The 20,000-nt window shown below is 31.6% G+C and overlaps 3 protein-coding genes and 1 long non-coding RNA gene across 4 annotated transcripts in view; 2 read left to right on the top strand and 2 right to left on the bottom strand.

Annotated features, from left to right (window-relative positions):
• Nucleotides 1-2,309: 2,309 nt before the first annotated feature.
• Nucleotides 2,310-2,666, bottom strand: LOC131929907 (tenascin-R-like). The gene has a single exon (XM_059286290.1). The coding sequence runs from the start codon at nucleotides 2,664-2,666 to the stop codon at nucleotides 2,310-2,312; it is 357 nt and encodes a 118-aa protein (XP_059142273.1).
• Nucleotides 2,667-3,224: 558 nt separating this feature from the next.
• On the bottom strand, nucleotides 3,225-8,665 carry LOC131929906 (angiopoietin-related protein 7). Its single transcript, XM_059286289.1, has 5 exons — nucleotides 8,575-8,665; nucleotides 6,276-7,282; nucleotides 4,895-5,008; nucleotides 4,690-4,809; nucleotides 3,225-3,587 (listed from the first exon to the last, which is right to left on the bottom strand). The coding sequence occupies exons 1-5, from the start codon at nucleotides 8,627-8,629 to the stop codon at nucleotides 3,225-3,227; spliced, it is 1,659 nt and encodes a 552-aa protein (XP_059142272.1). The 5' UTR covers nucleotides 8,630-8,665.
• Nucleotides 8,666-12,701: 4,036 nt separating this feature from the next.
• On the top strand, nucleotides 12,702-19,098 carry LOC131929904 (uncharacterized). Its single transcript, XM_059286285.1, has 9 exons — nucleotides 12,702-12,747; nucleotides 14,683-14,719; nucleotides 15,225-15,254; nucleotides 15,566-15,589; nucleotides 15,924-16,041; nucleotides 16,481-16,590; nucleotides 17,173-17,211; nucleotides 18,771-18,818; nucleotides 19,037-19,098. The coding sequence occupies exons 2-9, from the start codon at nucleotides 14,701-14,703 to the stop codon at nucleotides 19,096-19,098; spliced, it is 450 nt and encodes a 149-aa protein (XP_059142268.1). The 5' UTR covers nucleotides 12,702-12,747; nucleotides 14,683-14,700.
• A 173-nt stretch (nucleotides 19,099-19,271) lies between these two features.
• Nucleotides 19,272-20,000, top strand: part of LOC131929911 (uncharacterized) — a 9,105-nt gene continuing 8,376 nt past the window's right edge. Inside the window, exons 1-3 of the long non-coding RNA XR_009384038.1 lie at nucleotides 19,272-19,320; nucleotides 19,471-19,518; nucleotides 19,761-19,793. This is a non-coding gene — a long non-coding RNA (uncharacterized LOC131929911). The remainder of the gene's footprint in view (nucleotides 19,321-19,470; nucleotides 19,519-19,760; nucleotides 19,794-20,000) is intronic.

The following is a 20,000-nucleotide window of genomic DNA, read 5'->3' as shown; positions in this document are numbered from 1 at the left end:
AAATTTAAGTTTCCTAGAGCTGCAAGGTAAACAGACAGAAATGAATATAAAATTTATGAGGATAACACTATATCTTTAGAACGTTTATCTTGAGCGTGAGTTCCAATTATTTTTTTCTCCCTACGGCTGACGTTGTGTCTGGTGGGTAACAGACAATAGGACCCTTGTTTTTCATCACAAAAATAGATCGTCTCACTTTCTACAACATCTCCAGGTAATGGGAATAACAATGAAATATTTTGTTTCGCTGGGTTTAATAAAAACACAGAATGCAAACCACAACAAAACTTTTTAAAAACGATTTAAAAGTTCAAAAACATTAATAAAGAAAAAAATGTATATATATATATATTAATATATTATGGGTGTGTGTATAGATAGATATATAATATAGTACAAATGGATCCAGTGAACACCAGCGACTGTGATATATTTATATATATATATATATATATATATATATATATATATATATATATATATATATATATATATATATATATATATATATATATATATAAATCTACTTACCATTAAGCACAAAGGGATCCAGTGAACACCAGCGACCACACTGTGACTTGCTCTCACTGGTCTGACCAGTTATACGTTATTTCTAAGTGGCGGACACTTCAACTGGTATCGTTGGCTTCTATTTTCAGCAGCGGTATCGATGCCTTGTATTTATCTCCTGCGATACCACTAAAGGAATACTTTACCTACTTCCCGTAATTAAGAAAATTAGAGTTCCAAGAGAAATGACATTGTTACTTGAGTTTTCCTTAATTAGAACTAGAAGTTGATTAATTAAGTGTGGGCACTTGAGGTCACTTCCGTCTTCTACTTGACAGCTTGGCCTAATTATTTAATGTAAAACTCCAATTTTTGTGAGCTTAAAATAAAAACTTTAAAATAAATAAATGCGAATTGTTATGAAGCTTTTTAGTCTAACCAGATATTAACAACGTCTTTATTGATATTTTCTGAGTTTATTTCTCACATTTTGTTTGTTATTATCAATATGTTTATTTTTATATGCGAATTTATTGTATCATTAATCATTTTATAATTATTTTTTGCAAAATAAAAAAATTATAATCGGTATCAGAAAATATCACTTCGCTGACCGTAGTATTTGTCAATTTTAAATTTTAGAACAGCAAAAAAGAAATTAGTTTAAAAAAATTAAAATAAAGGGAATGTATTCTGTTAAAGCCAAAGAAAAGTATTATAATTTTGTAGTGTCCCTTTGGTTAACTGTGAAATGACTACAATAATGAAACAATCATTAAGATAATTAAGATAATTAATTAAATAAACAAAATAAAAGATAACAAACATATAGTTTTATTTAGTGTAGTAAAATTAAACCATTTTGTTTTATCATCTTATATTTTAAAATTTAATTTTTGTAAACTTAGATTCAATGGATAATTATAATTAGTATTTTTTTTGCTTCGGCACATTGAAATTAGGTAGAAACACAGAAAGACAGGCAGGGAGGCAGGTAGGCTGATAGGCAGGATTCTTGGATGGCTGGTTAGCTGACAGCAATTTATAAAGCGGACTTGAGATTAAGAACGAACAAACACTAGATTATAGTATTGTGCTTTATTCAATTTAAACTATTTTAAAAAATAACTTAATGCAAATTTTTAAAAGTAAAATAATAGAACTAGTTAATGGAGAGAAAACGATGTACTGGGTTTAATCACTGCCACTTTAAACCTGTGAGTTAGTCTACAGAAAATAGTAACACGTTTTTAATTAAAAACGAATCACCTATGGAGATACTGGTCTTATTTTCATCAGCTAGGGAGATACTGGTCTTATTTTCATCAGCTAGGGAGATACTGGTCTTATTTTCATCAGCTAGGGAAATACTGATCTTATTTTCATCAGCTAGGGAGATACTGGTCTTATTTTCATCAGCTAGGGAGATACTGGTCTTATTTTCATCAGCTAGGGAGATACTGGTCTTATTTTCATCTAATCAGCTAGGGCGATACTGGTCTTATTTTCATCAGCCATGGAGATACTGGTCTTATTTTCATCAGCCATGGAGATACTGGTCTTATTTTCATCTAATCAGCTAGGGAGATACTGGTCTTATTTCCATCAGCTAGGGAGATACTGGTCTTATTTTCATCAGCTAGAGAGATACTGGTCTTATTTTCATCAGCTAGAGAGATACTGGTCTTATTTTCATCAGCCATGGAGATACTGGTCTTATTTTCATCTAATCAGCTAGGGAGTTACTGGTCTTATTTTCATCAGCTATGGAGATACTGGTCTTATTTTCATCTAATCAGCTAGGGAGATACTGGTCTTATTTTCATCTCGCTCCTGCTGACACTGCCATTTATCCCCGTGACGTCATACCAGTTTAAACCCTCGCTACTTCTGTTGCAGCCCCATAGGCCGTTGAGGTTGGTGTAGTGACATTGGTTGTACCACCACGCGGCCTTGTAGCTGACGGCACAATTCCCATTGATGTATTTGTCGTTGTCTTTGTCGAACGTGGAGAATTTTTGGTTGTTGTTCACTCTGTTGTGAGAGTTACCGGCGGTACCAGAATACCCGCTCACAGACAGCTTATAACCTTGGGTTTCAGGAGAAAATGTAAAATTGGAATAAAACGCGTGATAGTCTTTTCCATTGTACGTCATGTCAATCATGAGCTCATAACGATGTGTTAATGTTAGGCAGTAAATATTCTCATTGCCTATGTAGAAGTCTCCAACTCCGTAATCCCCAAAACCGTTTTTGTACTCGGTCCAGTTTCGGAAGAAGTCTACGGTCCCCGTGACGCGTCGTTGGAAAATTGTCCATCCTTCCCCCGTCTGTCACTGTGTCACACATGACGACAAGACCAGACGACAGTTGGACTAGTTGTCTTGGACGTGTGGAGTAGACAGATGGAATTTGGTATACACCAATCTCTTGTCCTTCTGTATCTTATGATTATACTGTTTACATTTTATAAAAAAAATTTTAATGTGTGTAGTGTATTATTTTGTACCTGCCATTCATTTTATAAGCAGTTAATTCTAGTAAAGATTAAGTTAATGCAATACTTAAATGTAATTAGTTATTTACTAGACCGGATGTGCAGCTGTGTCTGGTTGTGTATATAAGTAGCACTACTTTTGGGTATGGGCGCTGAAATGTCGACATAAATAGACATAAAATAAAATATGTTTTAGCTTCAATGTTAAAAGCTAACCCTACTCTCGTAGTTTTCGTACTTTCATCTCAACAAAGTCAAGACTGTTTGTGTTACCAGTTATGTTAAACCAGTGTATGCCTAGACCCTTCTTAACACTCCCCCAGATTCCATTCAACACAACAGAGTAACAATGGTCATACCACCACCCCCCTGTGTATGACGCAGCGCAATAGTTGTTGTCCCGGTCTACTGTAGCAAACTTCATCCCATTATGGTAACTTAGGTTGTCCACAATATTTCCACTGGATGTTGAATACGTCATCCTATAAAAACCGACTTCATTTTGTACCGTAAAATGTCTGTACACAATGTGGTAGCTGCTACCGTTATAAGACATGTCGATTCTCATTTCATTAAAGCCCTGTGGAAATATCATTAAATTATAAATGACAATATTTGACATTTGGTGTTATGTCAACGGATTAGAGAAGCATTTTAGTTGTTGTTTTATCACGCGATTTAACTCACAGTTACAAATTTCAAGTTTCAAAACTACGCTACAAAGTAGGGTTACACCTACATTAAAATCAAATATAAGTCGCCCATACCACTTTGTATTATATCAAAAATATATTATATTTGTAAATTTTAATTTAATTTCACGTGCTACCTCCGCCATGGGGAAAGGGGGGAACTTTCCAAAAAAAGTTTTACTGAACCAATCAGGTTCTAAATTAATTACGTGTCTGGATTTTGTTTTTGTTGTATTTAATTTTGCAATATTATGTTCTGCGGCGAACAGTTTTGTTGTGCATACTTCCTATCATAAGTACTTAAGTCGCAAAACCGCAAGAATTTGTTATTGTGGGTACACACTAAGCCTCCTTTGGTTTAAATATTCTATTTTGATTGTATAGTATTAGGCTTAGTAATTAGTTGTTTATTAATCAAAATGTAATATTCCAGTGTGTTCTAGAGTAGGATGCTTTTTAAAACGAGAGTAAGCGACATATTGCTCATAGCTGAGCCAGAGGTGCTCAGGGTCCCAAGACAGCTGAAGCCGCCTCTATTGCAGTTTAACAGTTGAATCAAGTAGTATAAAAGACTCTCTGTGCAGGACGCCCAATGTGCTCAGGTTGCCACTAAGAAATTCGGGGGCTATAATGTACTCTACCTAGGGGCGCCGGGACGACACCAATACAGTTTGACCGTAGATTAAGTAGTACCACTTACCTCCTGTAAAAATAAATATATTCCTTCATATATATAAAAATTATATATATATATATATATATATATATATATATATATATATATATATATATATATATATATATATATATATATATATATATATATATATATTTAAAGCTCAAAATGGTTTTTTTAAATATAATCTATATTTTAACACTATTTCATAAAAAATGAAAATTTAATAATAAACTTTGAAATACAATTACCACATCTCAATTATTTTTGCAATTTTTACGTGCACCATTAATACTAGTATTAAATTTAAATACCTCCATCGTAAGCCAAGAAATCCATTTATTGCCAAGCCAGAAATCTCCTGCAATTGAGCCAAAACCATCTTTATAATCATTCCATTTTCTGGAAAAGTCGACATCACCCGAAATACGACGCTGGAGATAAAGTTTAATACAGTTAAGCAAACAATACATTTCAACAAAATTTATTTTAAAATAATCAGATAGTTAGCGTTATAACCTGTATCAAGATCCATCCACCTAAGTCAGTTTTTGTATCACACAGAGTCAACTTCGTTTCATTCAGTAGAATGGAATACCGGTTAGGCAAGCTCGTGTTATAATTTCTTTTACACTAAAAAAAATATTAGAGAACGAGGTTAAAATATTATGCAATAGAAGGAATTGAAGTCAAGTCTTAGGTAAATAATATAACTAGCGAATCAGAGTAGGGTTTAGAGTTAGCGCTTGCATAGCCAAAATTAAGATGTTGCCCCTTGTTCGAACTTCACTCCAACATCTCACCCAACTCCCGATATACAAACATTCATGCCAGAGAGTTAGTCGGGGAACTAGAAAAAAAGGCTCCCACGCAAAAACAGTTGTTGGGCCCCCTTATATATATATATATATATATATATATATATATATATATATATATATATATATATATATATATATATATATATATATTTAAAACAGTCGTGAGTCAACTAACAATACATAAAATGTTCCAACTAATTTCGTGCCTGAAATAATCGTGCTTTAAAAATATTCCAATGCATTTCATGTTTGCCGAAAGTTATGGGGAAAACAAATTACGCAAGCAAGGTCAAAAGTATATAAACACGTACGCTTGATTTGTGTAATGGTTTCTTGTGTCATGATTTTTTAAGGAATTTTTGTGTTTAAATTATGAATTTTGAAAAATTCCTTTTTATGGCTATTCCATTCTTTAGTAGGTTTTATTTGAATAATAAATAAGAGAAGCCGTTGCTTTTTAATTTACTTTGTACAAAACTGTTTAAAAGATCTTTATGGGTACCCGTATTAGACTATTTAAATGAGGGCAATAAGTTATGGAAGAATGGTTGCCTATCTTTCACACTACAGATCATCTAGACTTTAAAAACTATTTACTACGCAACACTGTGTTATTTACTGTAGAACAAGCACTACTATAGTAGATGTATTTTGTTTTTACAAAACCACTATTCATGTGCACGAAAAACATTTATATTTTTAAAAACTAAGTTTCTTTGTTTGGTCGGATTTTGGGCCCTCTGAGCCGCCTGCCCCCCCAACCCCCCCCCCCCCCCACTCGCATTGCAGGGTCTGGCGGCGTGGTAGTTCTGCCTCTGCAGGGGGTGCTTCGCACTGTGAAAAGGTGTAAAGTTCTGGCGAAAACACACTGTTCATAGAGTTGGTTCACCATATAAAATGTGCGTAAACAACATAATAATTACAACAAAATGTAAAACTAAACGGATAAAATAAAGCGCGTAGATTTTAGATACTACTGAACAATTTATTTTTGAAAGTAACGGAATTTGTTTTACGAAGGTTCAGTATTTTGTATTGTGTGAATTAAAATTTATGAAGATAAAATTAAAAATGGCTACCATTTCTTTCGTCCCAACCAATGGGCAAGATATTATCACGTCTTTCATCTTTTGATCGGTGTTTGGAATCAGTGCCAAATTTGATGTTTGATTAGATTCTGATATTTTTATGGCTAGGTTTAATTTGTCCTCTAAATTTCTAAATCTGTCATTCATAAGTTGCATTTGCTCTTTAAATTCCGCTGCCACGGTGTTTAAAATTGCATCTTGTCCAGTTTTGTTTGATAAACCTACTAACTGTGATGTTTCGTTTCCTTCAGATATTGCAATGAATTTTAAAACACTGTCTTCGATGCTACTCATTCTGTTATTCATAACTTGCAAATTTTCTTTAACAACGGTGGTCAGATTATTGAATCTTGTGTTAAATGACCCCATATCATTAGAAAAAAATATTTGTTTGTGACTGTCAGTTAAGTCTGTAGTTGACAAAATTGTATCCTTCATATACTCATCTCCATCCGAATGTGACATTTGTAAAGACATTGACATGTCTGCACCTTTTAGTTTTTCTGGATCTTCAAACGATTTCAAAAAGTCGGCCATTGTGTCCACAGTTCTCACGTAGTCTATAGTTTTAGCTTTCAAACTCATCACCAGGTCTGACTTCCGCTTTTTCTTAGTAGTTGTTGATTCTGTTTTTTCTTCTTCTACTCCAACTTCTCCTGTCATGTTAGAAAAATACACCTCACACTTAAATATCGCTGTGTGGCATAATGGAGGATTTGACAAATACAACATCAATTCACCGTCGTGTTTTGACATTTTCCCATCAATTAAAACTCCGGGCACTTTGTAGTCTATAACCCTTGAATCAGCTCCTAAGATAGACGCCACCAAAATCTTCCCTTCTGATTCACTGGTCCTATAGACTGACATGTTGACAAGAGCTGACATCTGAGTGTCTTCTGTTATGTTCTCTGATATGTTCTCTGTACACTGGAGTTGTGCACAAAATACATTTTTACCACGGTGAAATGATTCTCTCCTAATGTCGACTTTTACGCCTATAAAAATTTGAATTAAAATAAATTTAATGACTAGAGTTTTGCTGAAATTTATAAATAGCATTACTATTTTTATATAATTTTGTTCTTGTTTAGCTGTTGTAAATGTGTGATAAAATATTTATTGGAGTTTACTACCTAACTGTAAAAAACGTCTTAACTTTAAAGTTTATTTTTAAAATTTTGCCCATTTTGAGCATCAGATAACAATGAGAAAGCATAGGTTTTTTTTCAAAGTACATTCATATTTCTCATAAACAGGATAAAGACGGATGCTATAAACTAGCATCCGGGGATGTTCAGACTATGTGTAGTTCTTGCCAGTTAACACAAATAAGCCAATAAAAGTATTAAATTGACTATTGCTAGTATTTAATCATAGTATCTCACATTGTGTTATTGAATTAAGTTAGTTTAATTAAATTTTAAATAAATTTTTAATAATTTAAAAAATTAGATATTCTTGCATCGTACAAACGTTTCTTGAAAGTTGGAATGAAATCAATGCACTACAAGTGGGTTAAAATGGAGTTACTAGAATTGCCACAACCCACCATAAAAAGAACGAATATAAAAACCTTTATAAAATCAAGCGTTTAATGTCTGGAAATAAAACTGAAATGTGTTTTCTTTTATAAACTATTTGGTTTTCTCATGAGATCTCTTACATATTTTAACGACCAATGCTGTTATTAAAGAAAGCAAATTTTGTCAAAATTTAGTAACAACGTAGGGGTCGGCGTGGTCGAGTCGGTAAAGCTCATGGTTGCTAAACCGAAAAGTCTCGAGTTCGAACCCTCGGGCAGATGAGGCTCGTTAGCTGGGGACAGCCACTCTTCTGGGAGAGACAATTCCAAAAAGAAAAGCAGGCTGAAATCGGAGTCAATGGCCTCAATGGCGCATAACCAGTTGACACGTAACGCTTAATTGTGTTGGAGGCGTGGTCGAGTCGGCAAAAAGCTCATGGTTGATAAATTGGAACAAAGTCTCGAGCTCAAACCCACTGGCAGATAAATCTCGATCCCCTTCAACACTAATAATTAAGAACCAAGAAGAAGAAGTAACAGCATTTGCCAGTACCAGAAACCAACAAACAGACAGAAATGACAAAGGTTATGATAATACTTTAATATATTTCAGTGTTTTCCACATACAAAAAGAAACTAGGCATTTAAAGGAAGTTAAGACGAAAAAAAAATATTTAAAAATTATTGTAAATATATGTGTAATGTAATGTCGTGTCTACCAATATCAATAAGTGTAGATAAAAGATAATGTTTTACTTTACTCACCCGAGCAAAGGATGAAGCAGATGGCTAATACACTTGTCACTAATAAAGATGCCATTTTGGTGACAAATATTTCAGAACCACTGCACTGGATTCTGCTAAAATACTCTGAATCTTTCAACTTATATACACTAATTCATAAGTAGAACAGAGATCAGAGTTCAACATTTTCAAAATTAGGTTTGAAACGGAAACTTAAAGTCTTAGGCGGATCCTGGTGGGTTACACCAAACGTTGTAAAACTTTTTGTTTCTCAATTATTTATTTGCTACCCATTTCTTGAAAAAGTGTTACAGTAAGTTGCATGTGTTGCAGTGATACATTGGTGCCAGTACCGTCTCTATGAGAGATTCCAACCAACAATTTAGCACATTCAATTTGTTCTCACCCCTCTTCCCTTCTATTTTTTTTTAAATTGATACTGGATGAAACATTGCTTTGACATGACTTTTTGGGATGTTTTTTATTCGGCGTCATACCCAAAATGGTGTCACCTCAACCCCCCCCCCCCCCCGTCCCACACACACACACACATACACAAACCTGCAGCGCCTGGTGACACTACTGATTTAGAGGTCTATTTTAAACTTTCATTTAGATTTTAAGTTCAGCAGTGTTTGTTTGTTAACTTTGTGGAGTGTGCCCCATTGAGACATCGTCGAATTCGCTTTTCATTTGCAAATATTTGTTAGCAGGCAGTTGAGTCGTCGCTTGCAGACCAGCAGACCTAGAATATTTTTGTAAGCTTTATCTACGCCCATGAGATAATGATGGCGGAAATTTTCTAGAAAAATAAAAGTCACTTTCGACTGACCGAACAAAAATTTTCATTGAAATTATTTTATTTTCAAAAAAAACATTTAACTTCTATTCAGTAAGTATTTATCATACTAAAGTTCAAGTGCCATTTAGATAAACAAAATTTACACAAAAAAAAACTAGCATAAAGCTTTTCAGAAGATAATATCTCGTTAAATTGTAACTCCCCTCAAAAGTTTTCCAGGAAACAAATTCCACTTCACACACAGTTACATAACAGGTGGGCGGAGCTTCGTAGATTGGGATGCGTTGTTTTTCTGGAAATTTTCCCCGCACAATTTCCCACTTAGCTTCCAGCACACAACAAACCACTTCCAAAAAAACAGGCGCCAGTGAACTCTCTCTCTCTTGAAACGTTTTATCTCTAAAGCTGTTTTTAAAAATATGTTGTCGAACTAATTAACAGTTTGTCTATAGAATCATCCAATTAATATTATGTTGAATATTATTACCAATGTAGTGAATCAAATATTTAAAAAAATTAATTCAACCTATCAATTAGTATATATATATATATATATATATATATATATATATATATATATATATATATATATATATATATATAGTGTGTGTGTGTGTGTGTGTGTTAGTGTATATGTAACGTATGTTTATGTATAAGATTTGTTTATATATACATATATATATACATATATATATATATATATATATATATATATATATATGAGAGAGAGAGAAAGAAAAAAGAGAGAAAGCGAGAGAGAAAAAAAAACAAAACGGTTTTGTTTAAAACTTTTATATAAATATTGTGATTTTATGAGCTTAAAATTTTTTAATCCAATACGTTTATTGAAAATAGCGTACTTTTGCAAATAGCTCTAGTGTGGTAGTTACAAGTGTTCCTCACTTCACCCCATGCTAACGCCACAAATATGTTTTAGTTCCTGTTTCGTTTTAGTAATGTGAATGCTGCTGTTAGGGAGGAACGATCTCATAAATGTAATTAGATAGGATTTACTATACAAATATGAAACATATTTCAAACATATATACGTCCTATGATTTTCATCTCTTAACAAAGTAGTATCTATTTTTCTTTATTCGTTATTTACTAGTTCTTTCTATACTTATAAGACGTGCCTGCCAGCAAATGGGCAAAACAAAATCATTGACAACGTAATTGAAAGACGGCAATAAGCTTTGCAATCGGTTAAGAAAGAATTAACAAAACCATAAAAAAAAGAAAATTTAAAACGTTAAAATGTGTATAGTTGTATGTTGTGTAATTTATTTGTATGTAATGTGAATTCAGTAATTAAACTTCAGATTTCTTAAATAGGCAAAATTGTTTCCGATCTTGTTTTTTTCTCATAACTGCATGTAAAAGAAGGGAAATGTGATTGATTCTATTACACTATTTGAATAATATCTTTATTCGTGCACGAAAAGAAACTATAACATGAAAATCATGATTAAATAACTACACAGTCATTTTGCGTTGATTTGAGAATGGCAGTGTATCGACGGTCGATATAATTAATTTTACAAACTGTTTAATCTAACAATTTCACTGCCTTTTTTTGAGTTCTATTTATGTTAGCTTTTATTTTTAGAACAGTTGGAGGTCTAAGTTCAGAGCAATGCCGAAACACTTTAGAATGTTTCTATAACCTTCCTATTCTCAATGCACTAAGGTAGTGCGCTATGCTATAAAACAAATAAACAAATACTAACCTACTGTAAAATGAAACTAAGTGTGTTATTATCTATATTCATATTTGAGTTCTTAAATATTGTATATAATATTGGTCTATTGAAATGTTATAGACTATAACATTACACGGAGTAAGATTGGATAGAAAAGTTTCGTTTTTTACTAGTATTATATATTTTTTCTAGCGTGCACGTCCCAGCGCGTTGCCGTGGGGCTAATAGAAAGTCTGACGAAATATTCTAAGAAGGTTTCAGCAATGCCTTACCAATCCTTTATTTTAGTCGTGTGATCTTGTTTTCTAAAACTGAGTTATTTAAATGTAAACAATATCTGCGCCAAATTTCTTGGATCATATTTGTCGGGGCACGGGTTTACCTACACTACCCTAGGGCGTGGTGTTTGACAGCCTTGAGTGTACGTTAATCACTCTCAGTAATAGTGAGTTAGGTGTCGGGAAGGTAGCAGACCGCTCTTGGGAGCCGACTTAGGTCATGGGTCAGGGTTTCGCTTTAAAATAAAGATGGCTGTCCAATAATATTAATTTTTGTCACTTGCAATGTTTAATGTGTTACAATCTATTATTAGCTTTTGCCTAGGGCAACTGTTTGTTGGTTTATTTGGTTCCAACACGATTATCATTATCTAAATCGAGAATACAAGCGACAAACAGATCTAAGCCATTTTTAAGTCTATTAATAATTGATTTTTAATACATTATTAGCTTTTGCCTATGGCTTTAACGATGTAACTGTTGTGTCTATTATGTGTCTATTATGTAAAATTAGAATCGGTTAAATTATGATATAATTTTTTAGGTCTATTAATAATTGAGTTTAAATGCACTATTTGCTTTTGCCTATGGCTTTAATCATGTAACTGTTGTGTCTATTAGGTAACATTAGAATATCTTGAATTAGGATATAATGTAATTAAAACCGTTTATATTAAGTTATTAGCATCTGACCAAACTGGAAGTGGAGTAAGTACTTTTTTAATATGCCATTATTAATAAACCGAATAAGAATCATAAACATTACTGAGCTGTGGCTCTTAAAAGAGAAGTAATACTCCCAAAAATGTATTAGTCGAATTCCGCAGTTGTTTCCCTTTAATAAAGAAAAGCTAGCTATATTGTTAAGAGATAGGCTTATTTGTTTGCGAATAAAACAAAACAAAAAATAAACCCCCAAAAATTAAATTTAATATTATCTAAGATGGATGAACTTTATTAGAGAGAAACAATTTACTATAGTTTACATAAAATGAGGGCGCAATGATGTGGCTTAATATCTAATAAAAGAAATTTTAAAATCAAGTGATTTTTGTGTATCTCTATGTCTACGTATATGTCTATTTCTATATCTACATCTGTTGTGCCTACTTAGACGTGAATGTCTACGTGAGTCTGTGTTTTTTTTTTGTTAGTCTACCTCCATTTACACATAAATTTCCACGGTGCTGAAATACGTGTAGTTAAATTTTATTTTCGATCATGATTTATTTATGTCAAATTTATAGTCCAACTCCAACGAACAAAGTCGATTTTATTGTCCAAATAATTTTCAATGCTGTCAGGGAGACAATCCTTTGATAACAAAAGCCTATAAATAGCCCTCCATTCTTAGCCAGGACCACACTTCAGTATTTGGTGCGCTCCCCTTGACACAGAGGATTCACATTAGGTGAGTTGTTTTCATTTGTTGTATATTTCTTTCTATAATTATAATAGCTATTTTATAACGAGGGAGTTTTTTTTTTGGTCTTCTAATATAGCGTTTACAGTTTTGAGTTCGTATTTGAAATTTATAAACTTTATGACTATTATATTAAAACACGACTAACGTATAGACATGTTACATATGTTTTAATTTGTCTCCTGATACTACATATAATTATAAAGTACACATTTTGATTCAATTTATTTAAGTTTACTTACAACATATATACGCAAGTGTAGTGATTCTATTGTAATTAAGCTCCAAAATTACTTTAAATTAACTTTCGTAAATATTAATCATATTTATTTGTTAACTGGTAATGTTTTAAAGAAAATAATTATTCTAAAAATATCAACTCTTTAAAATAAATTTTTAATACGGGTCTTTAATCAGTATGTAGCAGTCTTTATTATTTTTTTTTTTATGATTTTTTTTTATTTCAAACTATCTTTAAGATCGTTCTGCTTTGATTGTCCTGTTTGTATTAGGAAGCAATTCATTTTTTTCCTTGGCTTGGCCTGCATCAACCACACGAACACACACAAACACACACACACACACACACACACACACACAATAGCTCTTAGTAACTAAAACCAAAATCTTGGAATTGAAATTTAGTGACAAAGTGTAAGCATGATGAATGGGGGAGGATAAAAATAGTTTTAAAAAGCATGAATTCAGTCATAGACTACATGTGTAAGACAGTTTTGTTTTATATATAAAGATTGTATTTTAAGTTAAACAAGCAGTAATGATGGCTTCTTGTATTGTGTTTATTAAGAAACAACTAATTTACGCGTGGTAAATGTAAGCCCTGCTAGGGGGGGGGGGGGATAACTAAAATCTACTCTACCCTTCCCTAGGCTTATCTAACTACTGTCCGGTCAGTGCAAGTCCGGCTAAACCCAGACTGGTTAATGACCTAACCTTAGTCTAAATAATAAAAACAAAAAGCTTTTAACAATTAATTAAATTTATTACATTGAACCAATCAAAATAAAAAAGATGATAAACTACAGAATACACAAAACACGACTAAACAAAAAAACTCAACGGGACAAAACACGACTAAACATAACACTCGAGACATACAAAACAGAAACAGAACTCAACGGAACAAAACATCTAATTTCGGACCATCGTCCATTTTAAAATCCTAATCATATCAGCGCCAGAATAGCGGACTACTTAACTAGAAACCACAACAATCCTCAGAGGAACATAAAAAGACATTCACCTTTTTGTAATAAAAGGGGGGGGGCGCTCAGCCCATTCCCCCCCTCCCCCCCCCCCCCCCCCCAGATGAAAGCCTCCCGCCCCCGAACGAAATGGAATTTATATAGAAAATATAAACTTTTAACAGTGTCCGCCCCCCCCCCCTCCTCGAAAATGTTAGTCCGCCCCCCCCCCCCCCGGAAAATTTCATGTGCCCCCGGAGAAAAAAGTCTGGAAGAAACACTGTTCCATACGCGACCTAGTCATACGAAGGTATGGTGAGGTCAGCATTATACCTAGCCGCCCTTTCCCTTAATGTGAGTCAGATATCAGATACCTATCAGAACGTGGTGTACTAATCGAACCCGGGATCCGAACTCGAGACTATCGGGATAGAAGTCAAACACTCGAGCTTTAGGACCACATCGTCTCACAATTAACGAGCATTAGACACATTGTAATTTGCACATTACGGTGCCTGACATACAAAAGACTATGTTATATTAGTTTAATTTATGCATCTGTAATGTGATTTCTTTTCATACTTTATCTAGCAGCCTATATAACATTACAACAAGTTAATGTAGCGTACAGAAATATGTTTTTGATTTCTATTCTATTTCAAACTATACTGTTATTACTAAGCATATTAAAATTTATACTTCTTTAAAAATGTTACAGCAACTCAAAAATACCATCATGCAGTGCTTGTATCTTGGTAAGAAGTTTTACATTTTAATACGATTATCCTTACAAAGCTTGAGGTATTCAGTCATGCGGGTCTAGAACTATATTGCACAAGTTCATACAATTAATATTTTTCCAAGTTTAAATATATTGTTTGTTTCTAGTTAAAGTCAAATTAACAAACAGGCTGATTATAATGCTAAAATTACCATCACTGGGTTTTTGTCATAGAGTACAACTTATGTTAAGCTTTATCTTTTTAAAGTATGCTTTGCCCATTGCTCCGAAATATATATATATATATATATATATATATATATATATATATATATATATATATATATATATATATATATATATATATATATATATACATATATATTATATTTTTATATATTTTTTTATATATTTTTATTTAACTTGTTTTATAATTAATAAATTGCTATTAATATCATCATTATATATTTAACTCAGTGAAATTAACAAACTAATCATAATAGTTGTAACAAATAATGTTATGCTCCTGTTGTCTACAGTTTTCGTCGGCTGTTTTATCTTGGCAGCAGGTAAACATTCGCTCTCTACTGAAATATAAATATATAGAACCCAAAATAAATATAATCATTTGAATCTCAAAAAAATATATTAAACATATGGACAAATTTGCTATTTTTTATACTATAACACTAAAATAATAAAAATAATATATGTGTTTTCAAAATCATAAAACAAATAGGTATATGTGTGTTTTTCACAATCATAAAACAAATATGTGTGTTTTTCACAATCATAAAACAAACAAATATGTGTGTTTTTCACAATCATAAAATAAATATGTGTGTTTTTCACAATCGTAAAACAAAAATGTGTTTTTCAGATGCTCTCTCTGGCTCTAACAATGGTAATTATACATAGAACGTTTTTATGTAGTCTATTTTGTACATGAATATAGACATGCATACATAACACATATTATATTATATATATATATATATATAAGGATTGTGGTAGTGTGTCAGTTCTTCCCTCCGTCATTACGTCATCACTGTAGATTCTAGAACCATAAAAGTAAACATAAACACATGCTGTGATTTTTACTTGCATCGCATTGTCTTATAATAATTACTTAAGTAGGGTCTATTTATGTAACGCCTTAATTTTATATATATATATATATATATATATATATATATATACATATGTGTTCATGAGAGACATCTTATTTACTTATTAAGATGCTGAATTCGTTGCTGGTGTTAGTAGTAAATTGTTTGGAAAATGCTTTGGCAAATATAATTGTCAAGTTGAAAGAGATGCCCTAGAGAAAGCTAGTGGAATGGAGGAAATCTGCAGGTTCGACTTTTTTTATATCTTACACATGGATACACTCATGCATGTGTAGATATCCGCAGACAAACGCATACATAATTTTAATACACAACAGGTGTTGTAATATATCATGTTTTGTGTTAACATTATATGTTAACACTTGATTTGTGGGGAAAACGAGAAAATTCATAAAAACCATTTTCAAAAGCGAAAAATTTGAGGGTGGATGGCGTGTGTTCTATTTTTAATTATTAATTGAAATACAAATACTTCTTGATAAAATAATATGAAGCTACTTTACATTTCTTATAGGCCTACCTGTCAAACTTTTAAACATAATAGAAGTGCAATTATTTGAAAATAAATGTACTAAAAACGAGTTCGCGTCAACATTAGACCAGTCTTCCCCAAGCTAAACTAAAACATTGTATACATATGTTGCGCACATTTTAATTCATTTTAGGAAAGCCGAGCAATACACGCAGTGTTATTCAACGGAAAAAGCATGCAACACAAGCGATGGGTTCAATAACCTAACAAAGCTGGGGGATGACTTGAAGAACAGATTTTGTGGTAAGCATGGCGTCATGTCCTGTCGTTCCTCGTTGGAAATGTGCGCACAGTGTGTTGTGACAAAAGTGATCGCCCTTGATCCATTGGTGATCTCCCTGGTGATATTTGGGAGAAATATTATCTCCCTTGGTCCATGTAGAGAGTAATAGTAATCATCCTTGTGACCTGTAGAGAGTATTAGTGATCTCCCTTGTGAAATGTTGGAAGTAATAGTGATCTCCCTTGTGGTATGTTGGAAGTAATAGTGATCTCCCTTGTGATCTGTTGGGAGTAATAGTGACCTCCCCTGAGACATATATTGAGTAAAGCTTAGCTTTATTGTGACATGTAGGGAGTAATAGTAACCTCTCTAGTACCTCCTTGTAATATGTAGGCATTACTAAAGACGTCCTTTGTGTTTTATTTGAACCGACTAGACACAGGTATTGTTCTTTTTTACAAACATGAAATAAGAAGGGTTTTTTTTTTAAATTTAGCTTCGATAATATTAATCTTAATCATTCAGCATAGCGCAGCATTTCCCGTAGGATTTTAAGACCAAATTAATACACTGCTGAGTTTTAATTGTCAAATCTTGTTTAGCCCTAGGTAACACAAATCCTTCTCCAGAAACAACAACAGGTAAAAATTATAATAATTACATTTTTAAATGTACAATATGAATGTAAAGCTTATTTAAAATATTAGTAGTATTTTACTACTTATATTAGTAATACTTCTGAAATTTCATATTCAAAGGTTACATTACATATACTACAACTACTTCTTTTGTTTTTATTTAAATATTTTTAAAAAATTTTAGAACTTAAAGATAAAACTTTTCGTATAAAATATGTTTTAGATTTTATTCCAAACATTGCATTCAACCCAAATAATAACTTTTCTAAAACTTGTATTTTGAATCAAATTTCCTAAAATTAAAATGCACACATTATATATAAATTCGAATTCTTATGTCGCATGATGGTATACAATAAAACTTACAAATTGGTAAATATAACTTGGTGTTTTATATGCCAAAACTGTTAACTACGTACTTAAAACGACCAACGGATTAAAATCAACCTAGGGCCACAGATGTAAAAATACATTTCTCGTATTCCGCAAGGGACTATAGCATGTTCGACGAAAATTTCATTTGAAAAGTAGGCCAAAATAAGAAAACTGTTGCCACTATCACATTTGGCAATATATATATATATATATATATATATATATATATATATATATATATATATATATATATATATCCTTTATTAAATCCTAAGAATTCAAAAACAGTTTAAATTTTAGAAATCATGTTGAAATGAAATATTTGATATTTCTTTCAATTAATGTTACGTGCGGGATTGTATAGTTTATTCCATTGTGTTGGTTGCGTTTTTACTTTCTCGTATATACGAAGTATAGAGAAAGTCTTGTAATCGTGCAAAAAAATCGAGATTTTTATAATTCTCGACGTTTTACACCTCACTGATACGAAAAAACATAATTTTGCAATCTTGTCCGTATGTCTGTGTGTCTGTGTGTGTGTGTGTCTGTCTGTGTGTAAACACGATAACTTTTGTACCCTTACAGCTAGGTTGATGAAATTTCATATATAAGTATTTTATCAAAATCCTAGATCCTGATCAACTTTTGAGCGATTTCCGATAACCGAAAGTGCTTCTTTTTCTACTTTGAATTTTTTAAAAGCCTATAACTTGAGTACTATTTCAGATAGATAAATGTCATTTCATATGTAAGTAAAAAATCTAATTCTCTACCTTTTGTCAAATTGTGAGTAATTTCCGTTGACCGGAAGTACTAATTTACGCTATTTTGTTTTGGCGTTCGCTTGGTGCGCAATTCTTTTTTCTATGAGATTCTATTCTATTTTTAAAAGTTTAAGTAATTAAAAATCATGTCTATATTCCAAGTTATATACGAATATTCGAGAAAGTTTAGGGGAGATCACTCCCGGTTTATTTACTGTAAGATCAACAAATATATTTGTATAGCTAAAAAGATGTTCGTGTCATTTAAGATTACATATTTGATTGGTAAGGAACAGAAATAAAATTCCGTGTCTTAACGTTGAGATAATATTGACATTTTCATACATCATTATTCAAAAATGTAGGATCAAGGCCTACAACACCAAATATATATAAACTATGTAACATTATTCAACAATGTAGGATCAAGCACTACAACAGCAAGCACTACTCCAGCGCCTACTACAACTGGTTCGTATTCTTAGTTATCTAACAACTTATATAGAATCTAGACTGAAATATCACGACTGTATAAGTTGGGTAGAAAAAGGACGTTTTATATATATATATATATATATATATATATATATATATATATATATATATATATATATATATATATATATATATATATATATATATATATATATATATATATATAAATTATGTAACATTATTCAACAATGTAGGATCAAGCACTACAACAGCAAGCACTACTCCAGCGCCTACTACAACGGGTTCGTATTCTTAGTTATCTAACAACTTATATAGAATCTAGATTGAAATATCACGACTGTATAAGTTGGGTAGAAAAAGGACGTTATATATATATATATATATATATATATATATATATATATATATATATATATATATATATATATATATATATATATAAATTATGTAACATTATTCAACAATGTAGGATCAAGCACTACAACAGCAAGCACTACTCCAGCGCCTACTACAACTGGTTCGTATTCTTAGTTATCTAACAACTTATATAGAATCTAGACTGAAATATCACGACTGTATAAGTTGGGTAGAAAAAGGACGTTTTATATATATATATATATATATATATATATATATATAAATTATGTAACATTATTCAACAATGTAGGATCAAGCACTACAACAGCAAGCACTACTCCAGCGCTTACTACAACGGGTTCGTATTTTTAGTTATCTAACAACTTATATAGAATCTAGACTGAAATATCACGACTGTATAAGTTGGGTAGACAAAGAACGTTTTATTTATTTATTTATATGTATATATATATATATATATATATATATATATATATATATATATATATATATATATATATATATATATATATATATATATATAATATATATATATATTTATTTATATATTTATATTTTTAACATTGTTCAACAATGCAGATGCAAGTACTACAACAACAACTCCTTCAGCTGGTTCGTATCTTTAACAACTTATCTAGACTGAAATATCACGAGTGTATGAGTTGGGTAGACAAAGTACGTTATATATATATATATATATATATATATATATATATATATATATATATATATATATATATATATATATATATATATATATTCTCTTTTATCTGTCTTAGTGAAATAATTCCAAATTCTTCCAATCACTTTAATATTTTA

The sequence above is a fragment of the Physella acuta genome, unplaced genomic scaffold (genome assembly GCF_028476545.2).
Source record: "Physella acuta isolate Inbredline_101_S28 unplaced genomic scaffold, ASM2847654v3 ptg001691l, whole genome shotgun sequence".
Taxonomy (NCBI): Eukaryota; Metazoa; Mollusca; class Gastropoda; family Physidae; genus Physella; species Physella acuta.
This window is presented reverse-complemented; position numbering and strand designations above follow the sequence as displayed.

What these genes read in the sequence shown, in the direction of transcription:
- LOC131929907 (XM_059286290.1), bottom strand. Translation starts at nt 2,666, where the DNA reads ATGACGTACAATGGAAAAGACTATCACGCGTTTTATTCCAATTTTACA.
- LOC131929906 (XM_059286289.1), bottom strand. Translation starts at nt 8,629, where the DNA reads ATGGCATCTTTATTAGTGACAAGTGTATTAGCCATCTGCTTCATCCTT. An exon ending in CTGCTTCATCCTTTGCTCGG is followed by an intron (nt 7,283 to 8,574) that starts GTGAGTAAAGTA and finishes AAATTTTTATAG; the next exon opens with GCGTAAAAGTCGACATTAGG. An exon ending in TTTCTTGGCTTACGATGGAG is followed by an intron (nt 3,588 to 4,689) that starts GTATTTAAATTT and finishes ATATTTCCACAG; the next exon opens with GGCTTTAATGAAATGAGAAT.
- LOC131929904 (XM_059286285.1), top strand. An exon ending in CTGTTTTATCTTGGCAGCAG is followed by an intron (nt 15,255 to 15,565) that starts GTAAACATTCGC and finishes TGTGTTTTTCAG; the next exon opens with ATGCTCTCTCTGGCTCTAAC. An exon ending in GGAATGGAGGAAATCTGCAG is followed by an intron (nt 16,042 to 16,480) that starts GTTCGACTTTTT and finishes AATTCATTTTAG; the next exon opens with GAAAGCCGAGCAATACACGC.